This window comes from Chaetodon trifascialis, chromosome 9 (assembly GCF_039877785.1).
Source record: "Chaetodon trifascialis isolate fChaTrf1 chromosome 9, fChaTrf1.hap1, whole genome shotgun sequence".
In the NCBI taxonomy this organism is placed as follows: domain Eukaryota; kingdom Metazoa; phylum Chordata; class Actinopteri; order Chaetodontiformes; family Chaetodontidae; genus Chaetodon; species Chaetodon trifascialis.
The window spans coordinates 6,858,223-6,867,915 of NC_092064.1; the positions used below are offsets into that span (position 1 = coordinate 6,858,223).

Below are 9,693 nucleotides of genomic sequence, written 5' to 3' on the forward strand. Positions count from 1 at the left end.
AAAAAAAAAAAAAAAATCAAGGAAAGCTAAATATGTTGTCCGTTCTATTCCTGTGGCCAGAGAAAAGTCAACCAATGACAAAATAATAAAGAGAAAGAATCAATACCCATTTCCTCTCTCTCTGCTCCACTGGCTGAGGGGAGGAGGGGAGTGAGGGATTAAAGACCCTGATCAATGTTTAAAGTGGACCCCTTCTAACCTGCACAAACACACACACAGGCACACACCATCTCCTACTCCCTTCTTGATGTGATTTATAGTCTGTGCAGTGTAATATCAAAGTGCTTGTGTATCATCATTCCACATTTTCAACCGGGCCGTGTGTTTTCAGGGGAGTTCGGCGAAGTCTGCAGCGGCCGGCTGAAGATGCCGGGCAAGAGAGAGATCTGCGTGGCCATCAAGACACTGAAGGCCGGCTACACCGACAAGCAGAGGAGGGACTTCCTGTCCGAGGCCAGCATCATGGGCCAGTTTGACCACCCCAACATCATTCACCTGGAGGGCGTGGTCACCAAATGTATGTCAAGCATGTTCACTTTTTACGCACTGAGAGGTGTAGGATGAGAATCTTTCCACAATTTGGAGCATAATTCTTTCACTGTTCAAGAAACCTTCTGCTATTCTGAATGACTTAAATTGCTTTAGGACATTACAATAATACTCAGCTCTCACACACACAAACCTATTAATGCACGCAATACTATATTATAATATTACAGAAAGGACATTTCTTTAGGCTGTCCCCTTTCCCCGTTAAAAAAACCCATAACAATAAATCATTACAAACCACGTCTGCGGTTTTTGGGTGACTTTGGAGAAGGGTGAGTGTAGGGGACAATCTTTACTAGCCAAAGGTGCGTCATTGTGTGTTTTATTGCCTGCATACCCACGGTATCTAAAGACATACGGCCACATATGTTGCATATATTCTAGGATTCCTGCATTTGCACATATAGGTGCTTGCATTTGTGCACATGTGTTTTATCTGGACGTTCCATCCGGGGTATCCCCAGGTGGGCTTTGTCCAGATGGAAGGGGTCCAGCATTGGTGGGAAGGGGGAGGTGGTGTTAAAGGTAGCTGGGCAGTTGGGAGGGGGTCTAATGGGTCCAGGAACAGACCCTGTAGCGCAGCACCAGGCTCATTAATCATGGTGTCAGCTGTAAATGTGTTTGGGGTTAGGGAGTGATACCCTATCCCTCCTCTATCTGCTGCTGCATGGCCACAAAACACCGGCCAAATCTCCCTCCGTCTGCCCTTGGCACTCTCTCCTCTCCGTCTCTCTGTTCCCTACCTTTTACACCTTCCCCCAATGCTATTTGTTAGGCTAGATGTGTGTCTGTGTGTGTGTGTGTGTGTGTGTGTGTGTGTGTGTGTGTGTGTGTGTGTGTGTGTGTGTGTGTGTGTGCATGTGTGAATGTTTAGTCAGCACGTGTCGGTGTCTGTGCACCTTCAAATGCATGTCTGTGTGTTACCATAGCTGATGGCCAGCCTCGATTCGGGCTAGATGGATGAAGTGCCTTAATGTGTCATGACACAACAGCCTGGCCCTATCTGTGCTAGATAACACCGTCCCTCTCACTCGTGGAGACACCATTCACCCACACACACACACACACACACACACACACACACACACACACACACACACACACACACAGATATAAGCACGCATACACATTTAGCCCAGTCGGAGCTGAAAGTGGACAGCAGCATAGGCAGAATTGCTTATCACCTATCACACCTCTCACCATGGGGAATGACCTCTTAGACCTCGCAGGGCTGGAGTGAGAAAGACAGAGAAAAGGCAAGCCGCTGGACAAGAGGAAGGAAAAGAAATCAGAGAGACAAGCGTCAGGCAGAAGGTGCAAATAGAGACGTGGAGAGAAGAAGACACGAAGGTGGTTAGGAGCTGATGGATTAGAGGAAAGACAGAGAACAACAGTGGGAATAAGAGAGAGAGAAAGCAGAGGGTGGGTGAACTACTGAACTGGAGGTTGAAAATGGAAGAGACAGAGTGAGACAGAGTGAGAGAGATGAAGGACAAGCAGATCGGCTATGCAGCAGTGACAGGAGACAACATGAAAGGATGGTTAGCCAAAGCAAGAAGATCATCCGATAACTCCCACTCCACCTCCTTCCACTGTTGCTTTTGAGAGCTTGATACAAGGTTTGGGCAAATTAGTCCTTTACACTTGAACGTGTCAGTGGAATCTATTAAATATCCATTATTTGAATTGCACTCCCCTCTCCATTACAATCAAGTTAAAAGGGATTCTCAATCTGGCCTCAGTTTACTGGCAAGTCCAATAGAGCCAATTAAGCCTTATTAATTATGGAGGAACTCCAAATACGCTCTGAAATACATAAATGTGCAAAACTCTCTCACTCTCTCAAGACTGCTGGCTGTAGTCCACCAATCATAAAGACTGTGTATACCGAATGTTCACATCATGCTAGTGTGTAATTAAAATCTAGCCTCCATTAGAGCTTGAAATCAGATGTGATGTGTTTAACAGCTGATTTACATAAAGTAAGAGCGTGCTAATTTAAAAAAGATCTGCTTTTAAAAGCCGGATCTCGGTTCGCTGCAAACGCCGGGGCCTCTAGAGAGCGTTTGCCCAACGTTCCCCCAATATTGTCCCCTGTTGCATTTTTCCCCATCTTCTGTTTTGTTGGCAGGTGATAATCGGCCCACTGGCGGGGCCCTTGCCCGGAGTTCATTGCCAAAGGCGGCAGGCCGTATTCAGTAAACAAGGAATTAGCATGCAAATGGGAAGGGAGGAAGAGGGCGGGGCTGGGAAGGCGAGAGTTTAAGGTCGCAGGTCAGACGCTCCTCAGACTTGATTGGGGAGCTGTCAATCACTGACGGCCCCGGGGCAGAGGCGTGCAACAAAGGGAACAAAGATGGCTGACAAAGAGAGCCCCTGCACTCCCCCAACTTTAACTCCACTTCCTCTTTTTGGGGCATCGCCGGAGCGCCCCATAATTAATGGAGTGCCAATCACGCTGCGGGTAAGGCGGTGACTGACGGCCTCTTGGCATGGCAAGAGGCCCGCTGTGGAGCGGAGGAACTGCACCTTCAAGACCTCAGCTGCCAACCACTCAGCTGGCTCGGTGCTGCTTCGGGCACTCTGCTGGAGTGCACAAGAGATTTCACACAACCTCCCCACAAGGCATTAGATTTAAGTCAGCACTTTTCTTCAATGCAATAAGCTTTTAAGTCCACCTTAACTGTGCCACTTGAAATGGAACGCAAAGAACAGCTCTGTTCTAGGAGGAATTTGCGGCAGCACTTTTGGGCATGTGTTGTTGCCATGGCTGGTTAGGCACCAGCTTGCTGCCATTTTGGGACAAAAACAAGCCGCCCTCCCTTCCTTTCCTTTTCCCCCTCTCTTTCTCTCCTCTCCATCCTAAGAGACAAAGACAGACAGAGACACACCAGGGAATGTCCACCCTCCCTACAGCCTGCCCCAGCTCAGATAAAGACACAGACGCTCCCCCAAGAGAGACAGCGAGGGGAAGACAGAGGGATGGGGTGAAAAAGGCCAGAGAGGAGTGGAGTGGCAGAGCTCGGGGGGGGGGGGGGGGGGGGGGGGAGTGAGAGAATATTAGAGAGGGAGGAAAAGAAGAAAGCAATAGAGAGGAGCTAGCAGGAGAGTGACAGATGCGTCGAAAGTTGGCAGAGGAGAAAGAGGGCAAAGGGACAGTGAGTGACATAAATAGCGAGTCAGAGGGATTCGGGGTGGATGACTGTGATGAGACTTTGGATAATGTGTCCAACGTCAGTTCGTATTTGCATAAACACAAGATGGTGTGTGTGCATGTGTGTGTGTGTGTTTAGTGGTCTTGTTTCAGTGGAGATGCCTTTGCATGTGCAGGGAAAGAAGGGGGACGTCAGGGCAACCGTAACACTGAGCTAATTAAATCACTACGGGACAGAGATGGATGGCCCCACACACACACACACACACACACACACACACACACACACACACACACACACACACACACACACACACACACACGCATGTGCATTCCCTCGAGAGCCCCCTCGCTGTGTTGGGCTGTGATGTGCATCGTTTGCTTCCATAATCATCTGCCTTTCCTTCTCTCACTCTTTTTCTCTCTCCCTCTCTCTGTAGGTAAGCCAGTGATGATTATCACAGAGTACATGGAAAACGGATCGCTGGATGCATTCCTGAGGGTCAGTCATGCGTTTCTGTCTGCACACATGTGTGCATGTGTTTGAGTGTGCGATACGACTATAGAGTGTTGATCCCATCTTATCTCTGTAATGTCATCCCCCAAAATTACAAGCGTTCGTTCCCAAACATTTGCCCTAATCTCCATCCTCTCCTTGATCGACTTACTGGTTTTCCGACAAGGAGGTTTCACCTCTGTGTTTCCAGGGTTCACTGCACTTTGGGTTTTAGATGGTTCTGAGCCACTTTATCCAGTGAATATACACAGTGTTAGAGCGAACAGAAGACTCTTAAAAAAGTTAAAAAAGTAGTGTTTTCTTGGCATAAGATGTTGCAGAAATAACTTGTTGCACAATGGTAGGTGTCATATGATATAAGGACGTTTTTTCATTAATTCCATTCCCTGCTCCGCAATGTGTCTGCATGAGTTTAAAACACATTTAGAAACAGTTGTGAATGATCTGAACAGGCATATAAACGTTAGGAAGTTAACAAATATTTTATAATACAACATGACTTTTTTCATTTCATTGTGTTACAATGCATTTAACAAAAAATAAACTTAAAAGTGTCCTATTCGCTTTCAGCTGCATTGTAATATATTGCAGTGTGTTATAAATCACCTATTATATTTAAATGATGCTTATGAATGCTAAAGACTTATAAAGTAATATACTGCAGTTTATATAGTCTATAAACAGTTAACAAATGCTTTATAGCACACAATTTTTTTATGTTTATGTGTTTATTCGCACTACTATGTTATACTGTGTGATCAAGCACTCCTTAACTGTTTACACATAATTATTGACAAAATCATGTATCATGTACATGTATAACTGAATTATTGTAAATGGATTAAAGATGAAATATTTTCAGTTAAATGTTCAGTCAGATGAAATATAACATTTTAAAAAATCTTCGTTTTTTTCTACAGAAGAATGACGGTCGCTTCACAGTGATCCAGCTGGTCGGCATCCTGCGTGGAATTGCATCAGGTATGAAGTACCTGTCAGACATGAGCTACGTTCACCGTGACCTGGCGGCTCGCAACATCCTGGTCAACAGCAACCTGGTATGCAAGGTGTCTGACTTTGGCATGTCCCGAGTGTTGGAGGACGACCCTGAGGCTGCGTACACCACCAGGGTGAGTGTGTGTGTGTGTGTGTGTGTGTGTGTGTGTGTGTGTGTGTGTGTGTGTGTGTGTGTGTGTGTGTGTGTGTGTGTGTGTGTGTGTGTGTGTGTGTGTAGGTGAACATGTGTCTGACTGAATCAGTGGTCTGCCTGTGTGTCACCTTGCTTGTCGGCTTTGTCACCTTTCATTAATCAGCCCATCTTTCAATTACAGGGAGGGAAGATCCCCATTCGCTGGACGGCCCCAGAGGCCATAGCTTACAGGAAGTTCACCTCGGCCAGCGACGTGTGGAGCTACGGCATCGTCATGTGGGAGGTGATGTCATATGGCGAACGACCATACTGGGACATGAGTAACCAAGATGTAAGTCTGGATGAATTTGATTACATGCAGATAATCATAAATAACACACAGCTTGAATCAGGTGGAACATTAGAGCTCAGACAATAATTCCCACATGCATGTGTCCTGTCAAACATTTTCAAAGACACTTCATCATTTTAACATGGTTATATAATCAAATTACCTGCAGGGGTGATAAAACACAAGCAGTATATTCCCTTTTCTCATTACACATTGAATTCACATTTCTAGCTTCACTAATGATGATAAAAGATTTAATTTTTGCATAACCAAATGTCTTGCGTAGGTGCCTAAAGCAAAGTAATTAAAGATTAATCTGTGGGTGTAAAACATGGGGGGAAAACGACAGGTGTAATCAAAGTGCTTCCAGTTTTTATTTTAGTTCAAGTATCTCCACACAAACAGACTCAGAAGCAAAGTGATTTACAGCAGCATTGATGTACTCTCCAGGTGATCAAGGCTATTGATGAGGGCTATCGGCTGCCTCCGCCCATGGACTGCCCTGTGGCGCTCCACCAGCTCATGCTGGACTGCTGGCAGAGAGAGAGGGCCGACCGGCCAAAGTTTGGACAGATCGTCAACATGCTTGACAAGCTGATCCGCAACCCCAACACTCTGAAGAGGACCGGGGGAGAGACCAGTGTCAGGTGAGAATGCGGGATGTAAACATGCAATATATATGGTGCTGAAGTGTCAGTTCACACAAATCACAGAAAAAAAACCAAAAAAAACATATTTGCTCACTTGCCTCTTACTACCTCACCATGCAGAAAGTTTAATTTAAAACAAAAAAAAAAAAAAGAAACAGTCCAAATAAAAACTGTTAACAACTTGGCTGGATACCACATGAGTTGAGTCAGGAAAATATGTGATTGTGACAAACTTTTGAAGTTTGGTGAACACACATTATTCATATAATATGACTATTTTATGAGTTTATTTAACTTCACATTTAATTCTTCACATTAATTGGTGTGATTTTAGCCTGACTGTTCTACTGCAAACTCCAGTAACACTTCCAAAACAGACATTAGCTGTATTGCTCCATTACTGAATGCTGCTTGCATAAATGCACATGTGCAGGCGGACAATGCGTTACGTATGAATTGTTCTACTTTAACACAAACACACACTCACACACACGCTCTCCTATTCTCTCTGTGGTGTTTACATACACCATTAAACATTATCTACCAGTGACGTGTGGCTCTTTTCAGCACAAACACCCTCCATAATGGATATCTCTGCAAACTAGCTTAATGGTGCTGCACACTCAGGAATGTAGCCGCTCTAACAGGAGGGAGAATAACGACGTAACGCAGAGTTAAAAACAAACATGACCCCACGGCTCCGACACCATTACTCTCGAGCGGCCAAACGTGTTAAGAATGACCTACGTATGTTTACAGACTCGGCGCTGGCCAGCGAGAGTCTGTTTGAGTTTAACGAGTGCGTGAGCGCATGCGAGAGGGTCGTGCACAGACTCACCTAATGGGACACAGTGAGAGCAAGAAAGGGGTCCGTGTGGAGTAATTAGCAGAGCCGAATCTATAAATGCAGCTTTTACAGTTACAAGAGGGAAGGGGAAAGTAGAATGTGTGTGTGCATGTGTGAGGTGTGTGTGAAAAGGCATCCCCACGCATAATCTTTTCCACCTACTGAGTAGAGATGACTTATTAAAAAGTCTGACATCCTGTTCTCACAGTTCAACCGAACATCCCTTTTAGAAAAGAGAGAACAGTTAAGAGAGACAGTGTGTGTGTGTGTGTGTGTGTGTGTGTGTGTGTGTGTGTGTGTGTGTGTGTGTGTGTGTGTGTGTGTGTGTGTGTGTGTGTGTGAGTGCAATGCTCAACAGAAATTAAGGATAAGAAAAAAGTAAGAAGTGAAAAAAGTGGGATGTAGTTCTGCTGATGAATATCTGAATGTGAGGAGGAAAATTCACCGAAGCGTTCCTGGGTGTGCCCCAGGAGGAACCATGTTTGACTTGACTGGGTTTCTTGGGTTGGACCCACAAAACAGGGACACAGCACAGAGCTTAACCCATGCTGAGTCCATCAAGGAGGAAAAGCTAGTGAGAAATGTAGCATGGAACATTTGACAGTTTGTGAGTAGCGCTCTGTCATCGCACAAAGTGTATGTGTCATGCCCTTCTGATACTGCCGTACAGCTACATAGTGAGGAATCAGGAAGTCCTGCACTGCTGTTGTTGCTGCAGCTGTCATGAATCAATGGTGTTCCGGACTGTGGAAGAAAGTGGATCATTACCTTTCAAGTCAAAAGTACTTAAACAGAATGTAACTTTTATTGTCTTTTTGCACAGACAGTTGCACACATCGTGGTTGTGGGCTGAAGCTTGTAAATTACAGCAGCTTGAAACACTGCCCGTAAATACAGAATCAAACTGACAACGTTTGTAGGACCTGGGAAAGTTAAGTTCATCAAATAAATCCTCCACTTTTCTCTCCTCCACCCATTAGGCCTAAAACCACCCTGCTTGAGCCAGGGAGCCCTGAAGCGTCCTCGGCCATGAGCACAGTGGAGGACTGGCTGCAGGCCATCGGCATGGAGCGATACGGCGACAACTTCACCGCTGCCGGCTACACCACTCCTGAGGCCGTCGTCCACATGACACAAGAGTGAGTACAGAGGGGAGAGTTGGAGAAGAGGGAAGGGAAGAAGAAAATAGAACAAAGGAAAGAAGCAAAAAGCTTCTTAAAGCGAGCGTATGCTGTGAATGAACACATGTCTGTTTTTAATAAATCATCTTGTTGGATTGGTTGCTTAGTTAACAGTCACAGTTAACTTAAGTTTATGCACCAAAACTGCTTGGTTAGGTTTGGAAAAGATCACAGTTTGTGTTAAAATAAGTAGCATACAAAGGACAAACATAATGTAAAGAGCAAGAAAGTCTGTATAGGGATGTGGTGGGATGGCCTGATGGAGACCGGGGTTGGTTTTCCATGTGAAACTGAATTATTTGAACCCAAATCATTATTTCTTTTTCTTTTCTGCCATTCTTAAATATCCTGTGATTATCACGGGAAAACAGACATGCGAACCTGCCATGTCTAAAACCAATCACTTTGCAATCTTTTGCAGACTAATTAGAGTTGATTCTAATTAAGTAGTTAAGAAGTTCTCGCCCTGGAGCATGGCTAAGCTATTTGCCTGCTGGCTTTAGCGTCATACAGTATTTAGCGTACAGACACGAGCGAGCGATCTGCTCATCTAACGCAGCAGGAGAGCATTCCCCAAAAAGTCAAACTGTTCCTTTATGATTAGAGTTCATCTGTGACATCTTTTGCCAAATCTGCATGAGTTGAATGTCTCTTAGTCTCTATCAGTTGTCTATAATGTATTCATTTTTCACTTATTAGGATTACAGGATTAGGATTGCTGTGTTGGCAAGTGGAATTCCTTGTTCGGCAGTTAAACTGTCAAGCCGGTTTCCACTGGAAAGCTGTAAAATTCATCATGTAGATCAGGCCTACGTGTGTTTGTTATTGTTGTCTCCGGTCCTAAAAGGCCTCTTTTCCCCCATCCTTTTCAGGGACATGGCTCGCATAGGCATCTCCTCGGCAGCACACCAGAACAAGATCCTGACCAGCGTCCAGGGAATGCTCTCCCAAATGCAACAGATGCAAGGCAGAATGGTTCCCGTCTGAGAGAGTTAAACAAAGAAAAAGGAAAAGGAAGCAAAGCGACTTCGTTTCTTATGAAAAAAAAAGAAAGAAATCACAAAAAAGATTAAATATAAAAAAAGAGACAAATTAACTATGAAGAAATAGTTTACCTCATCCATGCACTTTAAATTGGATCTAAAAGAAAAGATGTTGATGAAGAAGAAAAAAGTGGTGAAAATGGCACTTTTTTTTTGAAAATCAGACCTTTACCTTGCCCTTTTTTTGTTGTGTTGGAGAATGGGACACTTCTGTCTGCAGCATTTATGGAAAGATGGAGGGACGGCTGGAAAAGTGCTTCCGAGAGGCCAA

General features: G+C 44.7%; 1 protein-coding gene across 3 annotated transcripts in view; it reads left to right on the forward strand.

Annotated features, from left to right (window-relative positions):
- The window catches only part of epha4l (eph receptor A4, like), a 51,883-nt gene extending 42,447 nt beyond the window's left edge, over window positions 1–9,436 (forward strand). For 2 of the 3 annotated variants that reach the window (XM_070970551.1, XM_070970553.1), the window contains exons 11-17: window positions 332–517; window positions 4,144–4,205; window positions 5,141–5,350; window positions 5,552–5,701; window positions 6,152–6,348; window positions 8,179–8,337; window positions 9,252–9,436. In XM_070970551.1, coding sequence (XP_070826652.1) covers window positions 332–517; window positions 4,144–4,205; window positions 5,141–5,350; window positions 5,552–5,701; window positions 6,152–6,348; window positions 8,179–8,337; window positions 9,252–9,366 — 1,079 coding nt within the window. In that variant the 3' untranslated portion in view covers window positions 9,367–9,436. The other variant, XM_070970554.1, reaches the window with a different exon arrangement.
- The last annotated feature ends 257 nt before the right edge of the window (window positions 9,437–9,693 follow it).